This window comes from Crocodylus siamensis, chromosome 15 (genome assembly GCF_052110815.1).
Source record: "Crocodylus siamensis isolate JL-2025a chromosome 15, ASM5211081v1, whole genome shotgun sequence".
Lineage (NCBI taxonomy): Eukaryota > Metazoa > Chordata > Crocodylia > Crocodylidae > Crocodylus > Crocodylus siamensis.
Genome location: NC_143409.1, coordinates 54,534,047 through 54,556,865, shown reverse-complemented (window position 1 = coordinate 54,556,865; position 22,819 = coordinate 54,534,047). Strand labels below are relative to the sequence as shown.

Sequence of the window (22,819 nt, the reverse complement as noted above, 5' to 3'; positions counted from 1 at the left end):
GGTAAAGAATCTGTTTGGTGAGCCAAGCATTACCTGTCCGTAACAGGGACCCTACCCCTGTTTCTCGTGGGGGCGGGGCTGAAAGAGAGAGGGGGACAGAGGCAGGAGCCGGGCAGGTAGGAGTGAGGCCCTGCAGTAATGGGCCAGGACTGCCCAGTAATTAAAAGCTGAGACTTGCCTGTGAAAGGGGCGGGGCAAGCAGGCAGCGGCCCTCGGCTCGTTACAAGCCTGGGCAGACGCCAGGCGGGGGGAAGGGGAGGGCGGGTGCCGAGGCAGAAGCGCAGGGACTCAGCATACCCCAGCCCCTGGGGGCGGCCTGCCGGCCTGCCTGTGGCCACCCTGTCCCCCGCCCCACCCAGCGCAGCGGTGGAAGCAGCAGCCGGCGCCGCGGGTCCCAGGCGGGGATCCCCCGTGGAAAGTCCCCGGGGGGCAGGCGGGGCAGGCCGGGGGGAGGGAGCCTGCACCGCGGCTGGGAGCAGTCGCTGAGCCGGCCCGGTCCCGCCCCACTCCACCCGGGGCCTGCCTGCGCGCTTTCGCTTTCGCTTTCTTGCCCGCACCCCGGTGACGTGCTGCTATTGGGCGGGCGGTGCCACAATGACCAATGGCGGCGGGGGGCGGGGCCGGTATAAAAGGGAGGAGCACCAGTGTTTTTTTCTAGCGCAGAGCGCGGGGGGCGCCGCGATGGGCCCGGGTCTCCTGCTCCTGCTCCTGGCGGGCGCCGCCGGTGCCGGTGAGTGCGGGGCCCGGGCTTGCCCCGCGGGAGCAGGGCGCCCGCCGCGCCGCCCCCAGCCGTGACCCTCAGCGCCGGCCCTGCTGCGCCCCGGCGCGCCTGCGCGGTTGTTGCGGCGTCGCGGCCGTGTCCCGGCGGGCGCTGCCCGGAGTACCTGCCCGCGCGCATGCGCCGTTTTTGCAGCTGCGCGCGGAGTGTTTCTCCAGGCTGCGGGGAGCGCGCTCCGCGGCGGTTCATTGCAAATAGCATTTTTCAGGAGAAGCGCTTGATTTCGCGATCTCCGCAGAGCAGGAAGAGCCGGGCCCTGGGTCTAGCGCAGCGGGTGCCCAGCTGGGGCCGGTGCCCGCGGGCAGCGGTGCGAGCAGGCAGGACCAGCCCTGGTGGGGCCAGCCCTATCCACCCTTCCTAGCGTGGGGGAGGGGCCCGGGGGCACTTTTGTTCCAGGCCTTCCCTGCTCAGGTGGATTTAATTGGCATCTGTCAGTGCCAGGCAGCGCCTGTCCTGGGCAGGACCCGCCTGGAAGCACCTGAACTGGCTGCCGGGTCTCACAGGCTGTCCGCCCGCCCACGTGCTCAGTGGAGAGAGCTTTTGATGCACATCAGTTGTAGTCCCTGTTCTTATACTCACCTGTCATAGTTTTCGGCCCAGGTGGTTTCACTTATCTGGTGGGAAGATCCCCTTCTCCTCTGCCTTGAATGACTTGGCTGAGGGTGGAGACCAGTCCCTGGCACTGTGGCAGGCCAGAGTCTACTAAAGTCTCCCACTGGGAGGCTCTCTACATTTGCTGGGGGTGGGGATTGCTCTCAGGCTCTCCCTCCAGCTTGCTCCTATGACCTTTTAGGTAGGGGCAAGCAAGACTAGAGGTCATCTGGACCCCGAGGCCTCTGGGCTTGGGGCTTGCACCTAGGACGCCTGCCATGGATTTGGGAATATCTGAAGCCACAGGCTGAAGAGTGTGAGTTAGGAGGCTGGGGCCAGATGTGGTGACCAGCTAGTGAGGATAGAGCCACCAATAGGGTAAAAAACCCAGGAGCAGAGACATGTAGGGGGAAGGACAGAGCCCAGCCAACCCTCCTACGTACGCAGAAAGGACGGGCGGTCTGGGTTGTTTGGTTTTGTTTGGCTGTGGATCCAAGGCTGCAGTGGCAGAGACTCAACTGGCCTGGGAAAGCAAGAGCTGGGCTGACCTGAGGCAGCAGGGAAGCAGCTTGCTTGCATATGAGGGTGGATCAGGGATTTTGGCGGGGACAAGCAGGTGTGTTACATGGGACAAGGCACCACAAAGTCTGTACAACTCCCTTTTTTCTCCAGATAAAAAACAAGAAGCTTTACTGCTATGCTAGGGGCCTAGGGCTATTCACCTTCAGTTTCAGAGCAAAGCAAAAATGAAGAGAACTTTATTGATGCGCGTACTCACTTGCTCGATGACATATTAAGAATCACAGCAAACCAGGCAAAGTAGTCCAAGTTTGATTACTCCTGTGGTTGGGAGAGTTAGATGTGCACATCTCATTCAGATCTGCACAGCAAGAACTACCCTTCTTCCTCATCTAGACGCTGCCTCCAGTGCATCCCTGTCGGTCATTGTCACACTTGAGTTAATATTCCCCAGAGTTCATGTTACCCTCCCTGAGTTCAGTTCAGCTAGGACTCACCCCAGTCTGCAGGGCTGCGAAGCAGAGGAGAGACATGACCTGGCATGGCTAAGAGATACCAACAGTGGAGAAGCAAGGATAACCTGATTAAGGCAATGCCAAGACCATTAAAATGGAGAGGGGGGTCAGTAAACACCTTGGATGAGCAGGGAGCAGGTAGATGATGATGAGGCATGAGGTTACTTGACTCCCTTGCTGCTGCCTGGACAGAAATGTTGCTGCCTGGCAAACCCACGTGGGAGGCCGTTCCGAGCTGTCACTTCTGGGTTCTGGAGCTCCCGGCCCCTTGATGCCCACCATAGCCCAAGTTTGGACAGGTGTAGGATGAAACCATCCTATCTGAGTTAGCATTTAGCCACTGGGATATTGCCAAGGGAGTTTTTGCTGTGTATTTTATTTGAATCTTCTCCCTGTTCCTGCACGTGATCCTGTCTCCAATTGCAGACTGCCCTGTGTGTTTGTTGGACTGGGGAGGGCAGCATATACATCTAATACAGAAATAAATAGAATAATTACAGGTACTGTTCTGTGAGGCTAGGGCCCTGCCACACATTAAATGTATTGCACAATTCACTGGTGAATGGCACAATACATTTAGACTGGCCACACATGCAAAGTAATTACTATGCCATAAAAATGGCAAAGTTACTGCTTGAACATGTGTAACAGCTGCTTTCTGTACAGTTTTAACCTGGAAATATGGTAGGGCCTTACAGCGCGGGATCCCAGCAGGACCGTGAGGCGGTCGGGCAGCAGAGGGCATTGGAGACCAGTAGAGACGGGTGTAGTTCCTGGGAGCCCAGGGGAGATGATGTGATTTGGGACTGCTGGTCCCACTGCCCCAGGAGCTCGGGGCACCGCCGTTCCCTGCTGCTCCCGCTGGACTTTGCTCTCCTCCCCTGTGGTCACTCTGAGCCCCAGGCAAGGGGACCTCCCCTGGGCTCTTCTATGCGTGGCTGTCCGGGAGCTGCTCCTGATACTCCAGCTCCTATTTCACTGCCCTGCAGTCTGTGTTCAACTCTTGCTAAAAATTTTAACTCAGTAGTGGGAACATTAACTTTCTTGAGGGTAAACTCAGATGTGAAACTAACTTTCAGTGAAGCATTGAAGGTGCTGCTAAGATGCTCAAGTAGGCAAAAAAAAATTGTTTTATGAGCCTGCAAGAGGTGTGCATTTATTCCTAGTGGATATAGGACCAAAGAAACAACAGAGGTCCATTAGTTTTGGCTTAGTTGTTGCATCTCTAAATACAGAATACATGATGTAGCATATTAGTGCACCTCCCTGTTGCAAAAGTTTGCGGTTTGTTTCTCGGGAGGCATGCGAAAAGAATCTCAGACACACACTTATTAGCAGCACAAAAGGTGTATTTGCAAATAGGGTCGGAGCAGAGTCAGGGGACTCAGATTCCTCCGCCCCCTGAGGAAATTCTTAGCTGGCTTTTATCTCTTTCCTCCTGGGCACGTGTGCAGAAACAAGAACTCTTACAACTCATTTCCGGTTCATACAAACATATATGTGATCACGTCACTTCATCTGTCGCATGTATATTATAAATAACTACTTAAGTATGCGGGGTGGATAGGCTAATATGCATCAGCTAATTGCGCACGCTCAGAAAGCTCTTTAGGTCACCAAGAGTTGAAATCCCCCCCCCTTTCAAGGACACAGTCAGTTGAATCCAGCTTCTGTAATCTCCATGAGAAAGACCAGTAGGAGTGTGGAGTAGAGAGTGATTAAAGCTAGCAAAACTGGCCAAGGAGGAAAAAAAGGGTCCTTGACAGTGTTTCTGCTTATCAGGTACGAGATGCAAACTGTGCAGTTCTAACAACACTCCATTTCTAACAATATTCTAACAATACTCCATTTACTGTGCATTTCTAACATCCCAATAAAGTTATATTTGTTTTTGCTTCAATCTTAAACTGAATTATATAACCATAAGCCCACAGAAGCATCTGTCAGCCAGAGCTGTTGTCTCAGAGCCTGAAGCCAAGATGTAGCAAAAAGGCCCCCAAAACGCATCCCGCTCTTTCTTTCCTCCCCCATGCTGCCCATCCAAGTGACCACTCATGATACTGGAGTTAATCCTGAGCAGATCCAAAGTGGCTCCAAGGCTTCAGGCACCAAGAACGAAGGGATCTAGGTCTCGGGTTGTGTTCTCATCCATCCTTCTTGTCAAGGGGAAGGAATCCATTTCTAAGCACCTGGAAAATAAAGTGGTGCCCAGGTACAGTCAGCATTGATTTGTCAAGAGCAAGTCATGTTCAACCAATCCCATCTCCTTCTGTGATGAGGCAGTGAGCTCTGTGGACAAACAGGGAATAACAGATGTGCTGTATCAGTAGGTCAGCAAGGCTTTGCATACTGTCTCCTGGGTTATTCTTGTAAGGAAATCCCAATTAGGTGAGACGATCATTAGCGGTCTAATAACTGGTTGGCTGCCATCCACAGCTTAGGCTATCGTTGAGAGGAGGCATTGGCTGAAGACAGACAGTCAAAAAGCCCAAGGCTGAATTCATTCAGTTTTTATAAGTTAGTTTAAGCTGCAAAGATTGAATCAATAAGCAAATGAAGAGGGAATTAACTTTTGATTCAGGAAATGGAGCCACATGCCTGCAGTGGCTCATACCAGAAGCCGGGGGGCACTAGAGCATGTCTCTGCTGCACATAGCCAGCATGGGCTGTGTGTTCACCTTCTCTGCCTGCTGCCCCCAAGTTTCTCAGATTTGCAGTCCAGAGTTGCAGCAGGACTCTGCAGGGTTGCTCCTCATCTCTTCCTGCTTCCGGGTGCCTCTGGGAATTATAGTTCACAGTTGCAGCCAGCACTAAGCAAGCAGGCCAGGGCAGCTCCATACTCTGGTAAAGGGAAGTTTAACTCTCCTCTCCTTGGCTCCATACCCTAGCAGGGGTTTGCCACAGGGAGGGTTGGGGGCAATGAGCCAGCCTTCACTGCTTCAGGTAGGAAGGAGAGGGCAGAGCCAGCCCTGCTCTCTGGAGCAGGCAGCAAAGCATGCTGGGGGCCTCTGATTTAACTTGAATCAGGAAGGGTTTGGGGACAAGTTTTATAAGCTGGTTTGACCTAAATCAGTTAAGTCTGATAACTACATTCAACCAGTTATCTTAACCAGCCACTTGGAAACTGGTTTATGTGCACTGAACTTCTGTTACGGCTTTAAAGCAGTTTCCAATCACTTAAACTGGTTTGTGTGTAACTTCTGTCCCTAGCCATTGCGCGGGGTTCCCTAGAAATCTGTTTGCAGTTTTGGTACCATTCAATGCCTTTACTGATGACTAGAAGGATGGATTGTGCACACATATAGTAAGCTTGCAGATGACACCAAGCTGAGTTGGGTAACAGGCAGTTTGAAGCATCAGATCAGGATTAAAATTAAGTTAATACCAGCACCAGACTGTGCTGTTACACCTTCCCTGTGAGGGCACTGCCCATCAGGCTAGGTAATACCTTCTCTGTACACTCCCGTCAGTCTGCCCCTTGTCCCAAGACTTATTTGTTAGACACGAGCTGAGTTGGGGACCCTTTTCATTCCATGTATGTGGAGCCCCAGCCCCTGAAGTCTTGGTCTGTTGCTATGGTTCTTAGGCAATTGGGTTGTGCAGTGCAGTATACATCATGTTAACCCTTGCTATCTCATTTGCATTTCAGGCTATCACCACCTAGATGTTCGGATCATTGGAACTGATCAGGAAGAGGGGGACTATAAATACGTCATGATTGCCAGAGTGGATGACTTTGTAATCGCCAAGTACCACAGTGACACCCAAGAGTTGAGACCCACCCAGGAGTGGGTGAAGCGGGCTCTGGGCGCCGACTATGTGCGGGAGCAGACCCAGGCGTTCCGGGGGTACGCGAAAGACTCCAAAGCGGACGTAAAGAGCTGGATGAAGCTGTATAACCAGACGAGTGGTGAGTGCCCCAGGCTTGTTCTTGACAAACTTGTACATTGAAAGTGTCCACAGCTGCCATGAAGCACACCCAATTCATCAGCTCTTCCTGGCAATTGATAGCAAACACAAAGGCAAGGAGGCTTGCCTGCTCACAGCTGCATCTCCCTGGGAGAGCAGAGAACCAAGGAATAAGGACAGGTGGCATTGCAGGGAGATGACCACATAAGTGCCTGAGTAACTGCAAGCAAAGAGAACCTGCCCATGGATAGATATCAGTAAGATGGATCAATGTCATGTGGATGGTCTTAATTTATTGCACACTTAATCCCTTATGTAATATGCGTAACAGGTGACAGGGGCCTCAGGCGCTGTGCCTGAGGAAGAGAACCCAAATGCACTCTGGTTGGGGGGTAGCTGGTCAGGTCGCAGCACAGCCCAGAAGTACCTGGGGTTGCAGTGGATCTTGTGGAGGTGGGTGTAGACGATACTTGAGGCCACTGGCTGGACTATCTGTCCTGCTGGGTAGCAGCATATGTAATAGGAGGCTGCTGAGTGCTGACCAGATGCTTCTGTGCAGGGTTCCATGTTGAGCAGGTCCACGTGGGCTGCTCTCTTAGCAACGACGTTTTGGGAGACCAGAAGTTCCAGTATGCCTATGATGGGGAGGATTTCATCAGCTTCGACATCCAGCAGCAATCGTGGGTGGCAGCAGTTCCGGTGGCGTTTGCCCAGAAGTTGTGGTGGGAAAATAGCAAGACCTGGACCCAGTTTGTCCAGTGGTACCTGAAGGAGAAGTGTCTGGAAACTTTGAAGAGCTTGCTGCAGGAGGGAAGGGCCCTCCTGGCCCGGAGGGGTGAGCAAATGGTCCCAGTGACACAGGCACAGGCTTCTAGTGCACAACAGGCCTTGTGCACATATGTCGTTGCTCTCTGAGGCTGTTCCAGACCCAGGCTTGTCACTAACTGTCCTTGTCTTCCTGCCTCCCCACAGTCTCCCCTGTGGTGTCAGTGTCCCGCAGAAATGGCCCCAATGGGTCTGTCAGCCTGTCCTGCCACGTGAGGGGCTTCTACCCACATCCCATCCAAGTCTCATGGGTGCAAGAGGAAGGGGAGATCCTCCCAGAGACCTTCACCAGTGGGATCCTTCCCTCTACCAATGACACATTCTACCTGTGGACATCCCTGGAGCTTGCACCCACGTCTGCCATACGCCGCTACGCCTGCCAAGTGGAGCACAGCAGCCTACCAGAGACCTTGCTCACCTGGGGTGAGGATTACCTGGGGTTGTCTCAGTCCCTTGGAAAATAACGGAGTAGGGGAGGGACTATCTGCAGTGTGACCTCAGACATCCCTGCCCATGGGCTGCGTTCACTGCTCTTGCCCAGGCCCTGCCACGACCCAGAGAGACAGTTCTCAGTCTGGAGGACGTCCTGTGGCATGGAGTTGATATTCAGGGTGAGGGCAGGGTGCAGGTGATGGAGACTGAACAGCAGTGGTCCATAATCCTGTCCCCATCTATGGCATGTGCCTCCCCCAGTAACTTCTCCCCTTCTCTACCCTGCAGTCCCTGATCAGACGGACACCCCACCCCCTGGGATCTTAGCTATCTTCATTGTAGCCGGAGGTCTGAGTCTGGTTGTTGCTGTCCTGGGCTTTGTCATCTTCTGGAGGAAGAAGTCAGGAGGTAAGATGGTCTTGGTGGCAGCAAGGAAAGTGGTGGCAGAAGAGGGTGGAACAGTCCCTCCCTAGCATGGCACAGCGTGTATCTGGGACAGAGCCAGGCACTATTGTTGTACCCACCCCATCAGCAATGAGTGCCCAGGGAGCCCTCCAGCAGCCACAGCACAGCTCCCTGCCAGTCTGCACATTTGCCTATTATGTGTGCCAGGACCAGAAGGAGACGAATGACAGCAGTGGCATTCGTAGAAGGGCTCTGCTCAGGGACCAGGAAGCACCCTTGCATGGAGCCTTTTTAGGAAAATGTTGTCCCACAGCTTTTCTGTCCTGCATGCCATGCACCCCTGTTACCAGCCACTTGTTGGGGATGGGCAGCATTCCTGGGTGGCACTTGGGGAGGAGGGCCCTTAGGGCTGACCCTAACTGTAGGGGTAGAGGCAGCACAAATCCCTTTCCGTGGTGGCTTGGGTAAAAGCTGCTGGAAAAGAAGGTTGGGGCAGGGGTCAGGCTGGCCCCTGCCTGCTACTGCAGACAGAGCTATCCTGGAGGGAGGGGTTGTGGGAAATAGGGCCAACTGCTCCGGGTCCTGTGCTTTGGGGGTCTTGAGGACAGTCCCATACAGGCCCCACCACTGTTCGCCACTGCCTCCCCCTGCCCCCCCAGCTCCACCAGGTCTGGCCGTTCGCCACCCCCTGCCCCCAGGCCCTGCACAGCCCTTGGGACGGCTCTGCTTGCAGACGGTCTGAGCCATGGCTCTAAGGCGTGGGAGTTCCTTACAACAAGGCTGCCTGAGCAGGGAGCCTCTGCAGGGAGCCTGAGTTCATTGCTCTGGGGCAGGTCCCATGTGCCCCAGCTTTGGCAGGTGCCACCAGTTGTGACTCTGTTGTCAGGACACTGCCTCTGGGTGAACCTGGGGTATTGTCTGCCCTTGGGCTCATCGAGTAGTATTAGGCCCTGTCACCAGTTCCTCTGCAGTGATGAACCTTTCTCTCCACTTGACTTCCAGGCATCACCAAACCCAGCTATGCTCCAGCAAGCAGTGAGTAAATCCTGGGCCCACCTCCCAGGGCCTCTGTTGTAGAGGGGCTCTTTGTCTTGCTGGGACCCTTTAGGCCATCACCATCTCTAAACCATGTTTCCTCTCTTGGCAGCTGTGAGCTGAGATGATTCCCCAAATCAGGTTTCTCATCAGGTACAGCAGCTGGAAACCAGGGACCCCCCCAGCAGAACTCCAGGCCTGATGCTGGTCCCTGCTGCCTGGCAGGGTGGACCCTGTCTCTCTACCTCAGGCACTTGCATTTCAGAGTGTCAGTGGGTCCGCCAAGTACCCCCTCTAGCCTCGTAATTCCCGCCTGCCACGACTTGGATCTTAAAGAAATGAAATGGGGAGGAAGTGGTTGTTATAGAAGGAAGTACGCGTGGGAAGTACCACTCTGAATAAAACTTACTTTTAGTGCTTTTATTCAATGGCTCTGTGTTGTTAACAGGAAACTCCCCTTGTGGGAGATTGCAGTCCAGTGGGTTAATCTTGGGGTCTCCAGCCTCCTGGCCAACCCCCGTTCTAGTGCTACAGTCAATGGATGCTGCTAATTAGCCAAGTAGCGGCTTGTTACAGCCGCCGCCTGCAGCTTTCCTCAGCAGAGCTGGAGTATAGGCTCCGTGGCTCCTTCCAGCTCAGGCTGGCCCTCTCTCTCCTCGGTGTTTCCTCCCCTTTCTTCAGGGCAGGACAGGAGTCATTGCTCCCACCATTGTCAGCCTTGTGTAATCGGCCCGTTTCTTCGCTAGCTAGGGCTCCGGCCTGTGGCTCGGCTTCCCTTTTCCCAGCACTCACCATTGTCCTGGTAGCCTCCGGGTAAGTTCAAGCAGGGTTGGGTCCTGAGCTTTTTTCTCCCCAATCCTCCTTTCTGGAGCCTCGCTCCTTCGGCTTTGTTTCCTCTTTTCCTTGTGATGCCCAAAGGCGTCCCTCCTCTTTCTCTTTTTCTTATCCCCCGGAGTCTGGTCGCCATTGGCTCCTTAAGGGCCAGGGCCCACCCTCCTCGTGGGGTAATTATTTCCAGCTGCCCCTATTCCCTTAGAAAACAGGGCCTCAGTGGAGACCCTGTTACACAGAGGACTGTGTTTCTTCCGCTGTTTGTCTGTCCCTGGGCATGGATGACTGTCTGCCTCTGGCTCTCTCCAACAAGTGAACACATTTTTTCATTTACACCGTTTCCTTTTCTGAAAAAGCAGCATGCCTCCAGTTTTTTTTTTTTTTCTTTCTCTAAAGCCATGAGATGGGTGGTGATAGGACCATAGGATGATAGGATCCTAGAAAAGTAGGGAGCTCCCGAGGTCACAACTAGTCCAGTCCTGTAGGGGCTGTGGCCGCCAAACAACCATGCTGGTAGGCAATCAGTAATCAATAGGCTTGCAGTTACATCACAAGCTGTAGCCTGGCACATGGAATAAGAATTTGTTTTTTATCGCATCTTTAATATTAGACACGGCCAACAAGGAATAGCTACTATTTGGACAGGTGTCACAGCAGCTAGGAGCAGCCACTGGTGCTCTTTTCTGGTCACTGCTCTGCGCTGCCTGTGGCCTGGCCAGCGGAGCAGAAGCAACAGGACGGGGCGAAGAGCGTTCCCGGATGTGAAGAGAGAAGGCCTTCTCATCTCTTCCCCTGCCCAGTTGTGGTTTTTTTTTTTCCAAGGACACCAGCCCCAGTGAATTGGCCCCTTTCAAGTCCACAGATCATCTGGTTCAGTCCCATTTCCAAAGTCTTACTGAAATAAATAAATGTGAATGGCAATATTTATTTACATGAGCCACAGGTACACACAGGGTGCAAATAGGGGGATCTGGGGACTCTGTCTGTAAAGTCGAGGCAAGCTGCTGCCAGCCTCCAGGCCAGTTTCCAGGGTGGATAAAAATCAACATTTAAAAAAATGAGATTAAATTAAAAAAATACATTTTGTATTTATTTTTTATTTGTTTATATTTTTTCAGATGCTTTTCCAGGAAAAAAACACCCTATATCAAGATAGTTTTAATTTAAGATACGTTATAGCTCAAAGGTTATCACCCTGGAACAGGGATTATAACTTCTAATTATATACTGTTTGAGACAATGTTGCTGCATAGACAGTATGAGAGAGAAACTGAACAGTGTGCAAAAAGTCTAGGGGGGGAAAATTGTTAACCTGAGTCTTGATGGGTGGAGCAATGTGCACAATGAGCCAATAAGGTGTGCTTGCGTGACCACGGAAGAAGGCACTTTCTATTTTACAGAAACACTTCATACAACAGGAAATGCACACCTAGCAGAATATGTACAACAAGTAGCAGTACAAGTTGTAGCAAACCGTGAAAAAAAATTCAAGTGTCTGGTACATCACAAACAACACTGCAGAAATGTATCAGAGATGAGACGAAATCTAGAAGCAAGTGAAGAAAGCCCCCAGCTAATAACAGATGGCTGCTGTGCTCATTTGATGCACCTCTTAGGCAAAGATTTCAGTGTTCCAGAAATGAAGGCTACTGTTGTTGATATTGCAAAATATTTCTGTAACAACCACTTTGCATCAGCTGCTCTGAAGAAAGAGGAGGAACCAAACTAACTCTCCCACAAGAAGTGCAGTGTAACGCAGTAGTGGACTGTCATGACCGATGCATTGAGATCTGGCCTAAATTGCTAACAGTTTTTGAACAAAATTGTGATGAAATAAATGAACTGTCATAGCCCAAGTTTTCAATGTTGGGCTAAAGAGAAATGTAGAACGTATGCTGACTCTCCTTAAGCCTGTTTCCATAGCCTTGAACAAAGGGCAGGGATACTGCTATGTTGTTGCCGATGCTGTTGAAATTTGGAAGGAACTGAGTGACACTGAAAAGAGAAAATCACAATGACAGAGTTAAATTACAGTCATGTAAAAAACAAATGGATCAAGCACCATCACCAGTTCATTTTCTTGCCAATATGTTCAGTACTCCGTACCAGGGTCTCTGGTACTTTACCTGCGGAAGAAGAGTTGGGTAGGACATGGGCATCCAGTAGTCATCCCTCCATAACACCAGCTACACTAAATTTCAGGGATAAGGGTGAACCATTCAAGAAATGCATATTTGCTGATGAGGTTTTAAAGAAAGTCACCCTAGTGAACTGGTGGAAATCACTTCAGCACTCGGCTCCATCAGAGACTATTGAAGTGATAATCCAGCTTTTAACGGGAAGCCTGAGTTTGCGGCAAAACCCAATATTTTACGTTTTGCATGTTGATCTGGCTGAAATCATCTATTACATTTTTATTGAAAACACATTCCACATAACTAAAATAGTTAAAAATTCAAAAACGCATATACTTACTTTGTTAAAATATACATGTTTGTCATTGAAGAAAAATATCCCAAATACATAAGCTTGTTGTCTTAGTTAAAACAATTTAAATGTCATAATTCAGTTTTCTGATGTAGGTACAAAATTTATTTGAAAAAAAGATTAAAATCACTGCTTTAAAAAGTATAGGTTGTCTTCTAAAACTTAAATCAAGATCTCTCTCTAGGTTGTGAATAATGTGTATTAAGGTTATATCAGATAACATGGACACTTTTTGTAGAAAGCAATGATTCAATTGAGGCTTTCTGACCAGTGATTTAAATCATGATTTTAATCATGTTTTAAATTGATTTCGTTTACATCAAATCCACCCTGCCAATTTCCTTCTCTCCTCTGCTTCCTCTGGCCAGTAGAGCTGAGAATCTGTCTTGTGCTGCTGCAGGGAGTTGGACAGGCTCAGGCACAACTGCTTCTTTTTATGCTCTGGGTGTCATCATCAGGACAGGCTCAGCAAATGGTCGGACGAGAACCTGATGGTGTTCAACACCGAAAAATGCAAGGTCCTCCACCTTGGGAGGAAAAACCTGCAGCATCCTTACAGGCTCGGCAGTGCTACGCTGGCTAGCACTACGGATGAAAGAGACTTGGGGGTCATCATTGACCACAAGATGAACAGGAGCCTGCAATGTGATCCTGCGGCTAGTAAAGCGACCAAAACGCTGGCTTGCATCCATAGATGCTTCTCAAGCAAATCCTGGGATGTCATTCTCCCCTTGTACTCGGCCTTGGTGAGGCCGCAGCTGGAGTACTGCGTCCAGTTTTGGGCTCAGCAATTCAAAAGGGATGTGAAAAAGCTTGACAGAGTCCAGAGAAGAGCCACGCGCATGATCAGAGGTCAGGAAAACAGACCTTACGATGACAGGCTGAGAGCCATGGGACTCTTTAGCCTGGAACAGCGCAGGCTCAGGGGTGATCTGGTGGCCACCTATAAGTTTATCAGGGGTGACCACCAGGATCGGGGGGAACGTCTGTTCACCAGAGCGCCCCAAGGGATGACGAGGTCGAATGGTCACAAACTCCTGCAAGACCGTTTCAGGCTGGACACAAGGAAGAATTTCTTTGCTGTCCAAGCCCCCAAAGTCTGGAACAGCCTGCCAGCGGAGGTGGTTCAAGCACCTACATTGAACACCTTCAAGAGTAAATTGGATGCTTATCTTGCTGGGATCCTATGACCCTAGCTGACTTCCTGCCCTTTGGGCAGGCGGCTGAACTCGATGATGTCCCGAGGTCCCTTCCAGCCCTGATGTCTATGAAATCTATGAGGGACCTCCCCTCCCTCCCCACCCCGGTCGCTGACGGGTCACTGGGGTGGCACGTGCCCCCCCGACTCAGATGGCACCAGTCACCGACGTCCATTCCCAAAGTCTCACTAAAAGGAAAATGTGAGTAACAGAATATTTATTTAAATGAGCCACAGATAGATCTGGGGTGCATACGGGGGGATCTGGGCAGGACCTCTGCAAAGCCAAGGCAACATGTTGCCAGGATGCAGGCCAGCTTCCTCCTCTCTCCGATATCCAGCCCGGCTGGTAGAGGTAAAAATGTTTCTTCTACTGGTGGAGGGAGCTGGACAGGCACAGACACTCGTGCTTATTCTTATGTCCATGAAAAGCTTGGATTATATAGACCTGCCTCTATCCATCCCCATACCTGGAGCTTGTGGGCATCATGCCTTGCTCCTTTGGAGACAGTTTGAGAGACACGGTCTGAGAGCTGGAGAGTCTGGGAGGCCAATAGCTCACCCTGAGTGTAATAGAGCAACATGGATTATGGTCATTATTGTTGTTGTTGGGACTGTTGCTTGGTTGTCCCTTGGAATAAATACCCCTTTCCCCCGTCAGTGTGTGCGAGTCAGTTTGGCTTAGGGATTCTGCCAACTATTCTAGGATTTGGTAGACACCTGTGCCCACACCTGCCCCAATTCTTACTTGTTGATTTGGTTTCTCAGCCAACAGATTGGCCATCTGGGTGGAACCTGGTTTGCTTAATTTGACTATCTGCTCAACACAGAGAAGGGCAACCCAAATGATGAGGAGCCTGGAGCAGTCTCCAAGCCAGGAGAGACTATAAAAGGCTGGGACGCTGCCCTTTGGGGAGGAGAGGGGGAGAGGACCAGCTCTGTCACATGGTGGAGGGTGAGGACCAAGTGAGCAGGGACCTGCTGCTCCCCAAGCCCCAGAAGACTAGAGTCAGGGGGCACCTGCAGCAATGAGGTGGCAACAGATTTAAAATGAAGAAGAGAAAGGACATTGTGATGTCACATGTCATTAGCTTGTGGGATTAATGGCTACAGGAAGGGGTGGAGGCAGAGAGAAAAGCTGGGGGTGACTGGATGAATTCAGGGATGACAGATCTATTAGTAGCTATTGAACAGGACAACTGGAGATGCTTCCTGGGGCATGTCTGCCCCTCTAATGGCGGGTGCCTGGGAGGGGCTGCATCTGCTGATCCAGGCTCCTGATGAGATGAATGCTGCATGTATAGAAGGCGCATAATAGTGGTAGACTTTGAAGCTGGGTGTCTGCCTCCATCCTTGGCTAGCTATCCCATGGCTTGGCCATCCTCAGCCCATGTGTGCTGCCCTAAGTGGTTCCTGCTCTGCACCTCTGCCCTCATCCTCGGACCCACCCTGGGCTCAGGAAGGGCCTTGTCCAACAGGGCAAGGGGGACCCTGGGGCATCTGGGCAGCAAGTGGTGTTGGGGGGAGGCTGGGAGAGGAGGAGGGGACCAGATGGTAGTTACTATGCCCCCAAACCTCTACTTATGTCCCAGAAGGATCCAGAGGAAACTGCTTCAATGGTGGAATAATGCACTGTGGGATAGCAGCTGGAGGACTCTGTATTTCACATGGGCAGTAAGGGGCTGGAACAAGCTGTGGAGAAGGCTGGAGGGTGTCCATGGGTGCTGTGTGGGCAATGCAGGGTGCAGTGTGAAGGATGCCTTGGATAAATGGGGGTGAGGACCGGGGAGCCGAGACTCAATGGGCCACTCCAGCACCGCTCTGATTCCCCACAACGGCTGTGGGTACTGTGGGTGCCCCGGGACCCCTGTCACCTGGGCTGTGCCTTGGAGCTGTGTGAACACAGGGCAGTGCCTGAGCCAGAGGACATCTGAAATGGAGACATTGCGGCAGGTGAAATGCAGGGGGGGGGGAGGGGAGCATATGCATGTGTGCACGTGCACGTGTGCATCTATCTGTACACATATGTGTGTGTGCGTGCATCTGAATGTGTGCGTGCATCTGAATGTCTGCATCTGTGCATGTTTTCACGTGTGTGTATGTGTGTCTGTATGTGTATATGCATCTGTGCCTGTATGTGTGTGTGGCATGCACAGTCGGGGGTGCTACTATGCAGAGCCACCTGCCTCACTGTGTCAGGCCCAAAACCTCATCTCAGGAGTCTCCCTCAGGGAGTCTACAGCCGGCTGTCCCACTTCCTGGAGAACACCCACAAGCCCAGGGTAACATTGCCACCACCCCGGCACTGGTCTCTGGTAGACCTCTGTGCAGCCTGGGGCACACAGACCCTGTAAACCTTAGGGGTGCTTTGCCCAAAGCAATATTTCTGTGTGCTTCTTTCAGCCCAAAGCATGCCAAGACAGCGTCCAGAGTAGGTGATTGCCTCACCTCTAAAAACAAAACAAAACAAAAAAAAGTCTATTCCAGGCCTTGGGGACTCCGACAGTAAGGAAGTTTTTCCTTATGTCTGACATAAAACAGTCTTGGAGGAGTTTGTGACCATTGTACCTTGTCATCCCTTGGTGAGCTCTGGTGAACAGACATTCCCCCAGATCCTGATGCACACCTTTTGCACACTTATATGTGGCCACCAGGTTACCCCTGAGCTTGCACTTTTCCAGACTAAAGAGTCCCATGGCTCTCAGCCTCCCTTCATAAGACCTATTCTCTTGCCCTCTGATTATGTGTGTGGCTCTCCTCTGGACTCTCTCAAGCTTCTCCACATCCTTCTTGAATTGTGGAGCCCAGAATTGGATGCAGTACTCCAGCTGCGGCCTCACCAAGGCCGACTATCATGGAAGGACGACACCCCGAGATTTACTTGAGAAGTGTCTATGAATGAAGCCAGAGTTCGGTTTATCCTACACACGCCCACGCGCACACACCCCTCTAACAATCTGTCACATCTCTCATATATTTACTGGCAAATTGCCCATCAAGAACCATGGGGAGCCGGGGTGGGGGTGGGGCACTGCATCCAGCCCTGTGTGCCCCCGGCCCCCCCACGCCTGGACCCACCACTTTGCTGTCCGGCCCCGTCCCACCTCCACCTCCGGGTCCAGCCCCAGTCCCTCCCCCCCACAGAGGCAGAGGGAGAAAAAATGGGAGGGGGAGAAGCTGAGCATGCACATGCATGCCCCCACGCCTGCACCCTGCACCTCCTAGGCAGGAAAGTCATTGTGGGAGGGGAAAGGGCTGGGGGGAAGTGGGGCTGGGACAGGGCAGGGATCAGGAGGGAGCAGAGCAGAGCTGGGCCTGGGCTCAGGGCTGGGGCCCATGCACCTGGGCAGCTGCTCCCTCCCCTGTGCCTGGGGTTGCTGCCCAGTGCCGGCGGCCCCCACGAAACCGCCGCCCCCCAGTCCCACACCAGACCCGGCTGCCTCCCCCTCCCCACGCTGGCCTGAGCCCCACAGTTCGGGGGGCAGAGCGGGGCCAGCCTTGGCTGCCCCACTGGGACAGAGGGGACGGAGCTGCCAGGACCCCCGTACCTGCCCTGCGTCATCCCTGAGAAAAGCCCGGCACAGTGCCAGGGAGCCAAGGGGGTGGGGGGCATGTGGCCCCCTGATCTTTGCATGGGGCAAGGGTGGGCTGCTGTGGCACCCTGCGCCACCTCTGCCTGCCAGGAGCGGGGGGGGGGGCTGGGGGGGAAGCTTGCCCCACTGTCCCCCGTCCCCCTCAGCCAGCACCCCACACCACTGCCGCCTCCAGCGAGCAGGGCCCGTGGGGGCAGGGAGGGGGGCGCAAGGCCAGTGCTGCTGGCCCTGCCACCCCCGTCCACTTTGTGGCCACCCCCTCCGGGGAGCGGCGCGGGTCTCGGAGCTCACTCGGACTCGTTGTTTCCAGACGACCAGTCAGTGCCCAGAAAGCGCTGGGGACGGACAGACGGGCTGGGGCTCTTAGAGAGAGGATATAGAAATAAATACTTTTCCAAAAAAAAAGGAAAAGCGCAGCCCAGCCCCCTGCCCGGGGGTCCCTCCAGACCTGCCCCCCCCCCATGCGCTGCGATGCAGTAGCCCGGGGCAGCGGCGCCTGCGCATGGGCCCGGGCCGTGGGGCGGGGACTGTCCCTGCCGAAGGGCGGGAGGGGGCGGGGCGGGGGGCTGCTTGCCCCGCCCCCCGGGCCTTTCTCGGAAATCAGCCGAGATCCTGACACGAGCCGCGCGCCGCGGCCGGCAGGGGGCGCCGGGCGGGCTGCGAGCCGCCTCGTGCGCCTGCGCGGGGTGGTGCGGGGGCAACAGGGACCGGCGGGGGGGGGCCCCGCGAGCCGGGACGTCTTCCGGGCCGGCGGGAGCCCAGCGGTCGGGGGGGCGGGGCTGCGCCCCCAGCTGCGAGAGGGCTGCGCCGGCGCTGCCTGAGACCCCCGGGCTCCGGGGCGGGGGTCAGGCCTCGTGGTCGGAGCGGGGGGGGGGGCTCGGGACTCCGGGCTCTCCTCCCCCCCGCTCCCTCCGTGCCCCACGCACCCCTCCGGGGCAGGCGCTACCCGGGCGGGGGTCTCTGGGGCGGGGGCGGGGGTGTTTCTGGGTGTCGCTGGCACCCGAGGGGCAGCAGGGCTGGGAGCAGCGGGGGGTGCCTCAGAAATAGCCCGGAGCGGCCAGCGGGACCCCCCCCCGGCCAGGGCAGCGGGACCCCCGGGTGAGGGGCACGGAAGGTCCCGCGGCAGCTGGGGGGGCAGTGTATGCCGGGTGGGGGGTCTGGGACGGGCAACATGGGCGGGGGGCTCCGGGGACTATGGACTGGGCAGCTAGTATGCCCCCCCCCCCCCCGCAATGCCGGTGAGCATGACTGCCCCGCCATGGAGACCCTCTGGCCTGGGGGGGGGGGAACACGGGGGGTTAGCCCGCAGCGCTGGGGATGAGGACAGGAGGGTTTAACCCCCGACCCCACACTCTGCTTGGGGGAGGAGGGACTCGGTCACTCCTAGGCACCCCTTCCCACTGGGGTGAGCCCCACTTCTTACCCCGCGGGGCAAAATCTAGTGACGTCAGGCCAAATATGGAGGCAGTGGAAGGGGGCATTTAATCCCTTTTGCCCCTCTCTCCTCAAAGGTGGGGGCAGGTGTCTCCCTCCTGCCCCGTGAGGTGGGGGCAGGGTCACGTGAGAGGCAGTGTCACGTGAGAGGCAGTGCCGGGGGCTTCGGGGGAAGGGGCTTTGGGGCCCCCAAAACGGTCTGGGGGGGCAGGACCCCAGGGGAGCTGGGGGGGGGGGTAGCAAGTCTGGTGCAGTTCGGGTGCGGGGGCAGTGCCGGGGCAGGCGGGGCCGGGTGGGGGGGGCTAGAAGGGGGCAGCATGATGCAGACAGGCTCAGCCAGGCCCCCGCCCCGCCACAGGGAGTGCAAAGAGCCCCCCGCCGGGCCAGGGACCACCCCCCCCGCACGGGACGGGGCAGCGGGCTCCGGACGGGGCGGCTCCCGGCAGGGCTGTCCCGGGCCGAGCCCCGTGCGGGGCCGGGCGCGGACCCGTGGAGTCGCAGCCCGCGGCCCCCGGGCTCCCCGGCGTCTCCTCGGGAAAGCCGCGCGCCCCCCCGACTGCCCGCACCCGCCACCGGCGAGCGCGGGGAAAAGCTGGGGCGGGGGTGGGGGTGGGGGCGGTGTACGCCCGGGATGACGCGGGGGCGGTGTCCCCCGCGGGCCCGGAGGTTTCGCTTCCCCGCAGCAAGGAGTGAGTGCGGGATCTGCCCAGCAACCGGCGCCGTCAGCGCCCGGACGACCGCTATTGGGCGGGCGGGGCGGCGACCAATGGCGGCGGGGGGCGTGGCCCGCTATAAATGGTGGGGGGGGGTGGGGCGCGGCGCTCGGGCGGGCGGATGGCGGCGGCGGTCGTGCTCGCGGCGGCGGCGGTGATGGCGCTGGCGGCGGCGGCGAGCCCCGGTGGGTGTCGGGGCCGGGGGCGGGTCCCGCGTGCCGGCGGCGTGGGGTTGTGGGGAGAGGCCGGGGCGGGCCGGGTCGCGCTTCCCCCGCCCCGCTGCCCGCGTGGGATCCGCCTGGCGCCGCGCGCGGTGTTTGTCCTCTCCCTGGTGCCGGGGCAGGGCCTTGGGCCGGGAGTGCCGTGCACGTGACCCGAGCTGGGGGGGTCAGGGACCCGAGACCGGCCGGGGCACCCGGACACCCGGGATGCAGGGAGGAGAGACGAGGGCCAGGCTGGCCCTGCTCCTCCTGCTAACGGGGCCGTGGCCGTCCTGTGGGCACCGGGGTTGCGTGTCCCTGGCCCGGGTAGGAAACAGGCGGCTGGCTGTGAGTCCCGGGGTGCAGACGCGGGGCCCTACGCTCCCCGCGGGCATCAGTGGACGGCAGCTCCGTCTGTGCCCGGCGCTCGTGCAGGGCACACGCTGGTGGTGTCTGGGCGCTGCCAGGATCTGCTCTCACTCGGCCTGGCAGGGTCTGGGCCCCTCCGGGAGGTGGGGGCTGCCCGGGGAGCTGCAAGCCCAGCTCTGCCCAGGCTGGGACTGGGACTGGGACTCCGGCACCAGGCGCCTGTGGCAGGAGCTCGCTCAGAGGTGGTGGGCTCCCAGCCTGGATCAGTGGGTGGACTGGGGCAGTGCGGGAGGCAGGGCGCTTGGGTACAAGACCTTCTCTTCCATAACCAGCTTGGCTGGAAACAGACAGTTTGGTGCCAGTTAGTCTGTGGCAGGCAGGTGGGAGGTGCTCCTGTGTTGAGTCATCCGCCTTACCGTGCCTGACCGCCTTCCAGGCTCCCAGCACACCTGCAAGCAAGCCTGGGGGTAACACTGCTACCACCCAGAGTCTGTACTGATCTTGGACCTGTGCCCCCTAGGAAACACAGGCCTAGCAGTCCCTGAGGGTACTAGACCCACTGCAAGAACTTGGGGTGCTTCTCTCAGTCTGAAGCACAAATAGGTTTCCCTTAGTCAGCCGAACCAAGGGGACCCCAAGGCATAATGTAGGCCCCTCTTCCAATAAAGTCTCCCATGCTAGGGACAAAAGAGAATTGTATTGATTACAAGGAGTAGGTTTGGAATAGGTACAGGGTAGAGCAATATCAGAGAAATCCCATAGAGCAAAGTGTGATGTGGTAGCCTTTGATCACATGTCTGGCTTGCTGCAAGCCGTATATCTAGTTAGATCTCAGGTAGCTCCCAAGTGTCATCCAGAGGCAGGTGGGGATTCTCTCTGGAGGCAGACAGCTCATTGATCATGAGTTGAGAGACGGTTTCAGATGGTCCAGCTTCTCTGACAGTTTTCATCATGGCTACTGCGCCTCCTCTTGGCAGTCCTTCACTAATTAGCCCTTATGACCTCATTTACTTGTTCCAATGAAGACCAGCAACTGTTGGCTGCCAGCCAACCAATTTCAAATGCATCCCTGGTTGCTGGGTAGACTGGCAGGGTCTGTAGTTCCTTCCCAATCATGTTGGCATTGCTTATAACAGTAGGAATTTTAAGCCCCCACCCAGGTGTGCGAGGCCAGTCACATAGGCAGAGGCAGCTGGTTTCCCCCCTCCCTCAGGAATGTATCCAGCTCGGGTTACCTGAAGCCAATGGAGGTGTAATATAGAAGTTATGAGGGCTGGTTTGGGTCCCATGTATGTTAGCTCTGTGGAGGAGAGGCAGGACCCCCCCACATCCCGGCCCCCTCCCCCCCACTGGTTCAGGCTGCACTGCCCAAGCTGTGTTGCGAAGCCCCAGGTGGAGGCGCGGTGTCCTGGCAGGAGGAGTCTGGTCCTCCTGGAAGGCCCCTCGCTGGATGAGAGCTGACCTGGGAGGGAGACCATAGGCCAGTACCAGCTGCCTCCACACTGGGCAGGGGCTGTGTTGTACCAGCTACGGGGTGCGAGATCTTTCCAGTGGGGGTACTCAACCTCTGCTCCCCAGGCCAAATCATAGAAAATGCGGGTTGGGAGGGAGCTCAGGAGGTCACATCTAGTCCAACGCCGTGCCCTGAGCAGAACCAGCCCCAACTACATCATCCCAGCCAGGACTTCATCGAGCTGGGCCTTAAAAATGTCCATGGATGGAGATATCACCACCTCCCTGGGCTACTTGTTCCAGTGCTTCACCACCCTCCTTGTGAAAGCTTTTCCTACTATCTAAGCTAAATCTCCCTTGCTGCAACATGAGCCCATTGCTCCTTGTTCTGATATCTGCTCCCACTGGGACCAGTCCAGCTCCATCTTCTTTGCAGCCCCCTTGCAGGGAGTTGAAGGCTGCTATCAGATCCTTTCTAGGTTTTCTCTTCTCTGGACTAAATAAGTCGAGTTCCCTCGGCCTCTCCTCACAAGTCGTGTTCCCCAGCCTTTAATCATTTTCTTTGGCCTCTGCTGGACTTTCTCCCGACTTGTGCACATCCTTTCTATAGTGGGAGGACCAAAACTGGGCACAGGACTCCAGATGCGGCCTTAATAGTGCCAAATAGAAGGGAATAATCGCTTCACTTGATCTGGCAGTGCTCCTACTCTTGCATTGGATGCCCTTAGCCTTCTTGGCAGCAAGGGCTCACTGCTGGCTCCTGTCCCTCTTCTTGTCCCCTGCTTAGCCATTTGGTCCCAAGCCTGCACCCGTGCATGGGATTCTTCTGTCCTTGGTGCAGGACTTTGTACTTGTCCTTGTTAAACCTCATGATATTTCTTCTGGCTCCATCCTCCAATTTTTCCAGGTCACTCTAAATCCTAGCCGTACCCTGCAGTGTATCTACTACACCCGCCCAAGCTCGGTGTCATCTATGCACTTGCCCCGGCTCGCTGAGTCCTAGTATCTGGCCCACAGGCTTCCTCATGGGTCAGGAGATATAATAGCTGGGGAGCGGTGGCCATTAATACAGCCACCCCCTCCTGCTGCCAAACCCCAAGCACCACACAGTGGTTTGGAGCTGGATCATGCCCCCCTCCCACTGCAGTTGGATCAGGGCTGGGCCATGCCCCCGCCCCTTGTGGAGCTGTTTTGGGGCTGCCTCAAACCCACTTTCCCCTTGTGGCATTTGGTTGGGGCTGGGCTCCCTCCTCCTAATAGCTGGTTGGATTCGCACCACAACCGTCCCAGGCGCTGGGTTGGGACCACTGGCCAGCTCCAGCCTGTGGATCAACTGGTCTCTGTCCATCTAGCCTGCTGGGCAAGCACCGCTGCTTTGTACCCCGACGCAAGCCTGTGCCGTACAAGCCACGCGGTGTAGAGCTGGCAGGAGTGGGTCACCTCTGCTGCAGGGGCAGCTCCTGTCAGTGGGCTGGTCCTGGCAGGGCTGGGGTGCAAGCGAAGAGATGGGCATTGGTGACATCCAGTGTTTGC

At 55.5% G+C, this 22,819-nt stretch overlaps 1 protein-coding gene and 1 long non-coding RNA gene across 2 annotated transcripts; both read left to right on the top strand.

The window, feature by feature from the left end:
- The first annotated feature begins 609 nt into the window (after nucleotides 1-609).
- On the top strand, nucleotides 610-9,432 carry LOC149852932 (major histocompatibility complex class I-related protein 1-like). Its single transcript, XM_090029187.1, has 7 exons — nucleotides 610-730; nucleotides 6,053-6,313; nucleotides 6,872-7,147; nucleotides 7,285-7,560; nucleotides 7,858-7,977; nucleotides 8,977-9,009; nucleotides 9,122-9,432. The coding sequence occupies exons 1-7, from the start codon at nucleotides 682-684 to the stop codon at nucleotides 9,130-9,132; spliced, it is 1,026 nt and encodes a 341-aa protein (XP_089885313.1). The 5' UTR covers nucleotides 610-681; the 3' UTR covers nucleotides 9,133-9,432.
- Nucleotides 764-3,670, top strand: LOC149852933 (uncharacterized). The gene is made up of 2 exons (XR_016439350.1): nucleotides 764-1,085; nucleotides 2,042-3,670. It is a non-coding gene; the product is annotated as an uncharacterized LOC149852933 (long non-coding RNA).
- Nucleotides 9,433-22,819: the final 13,387 nt, after the last annotated feature.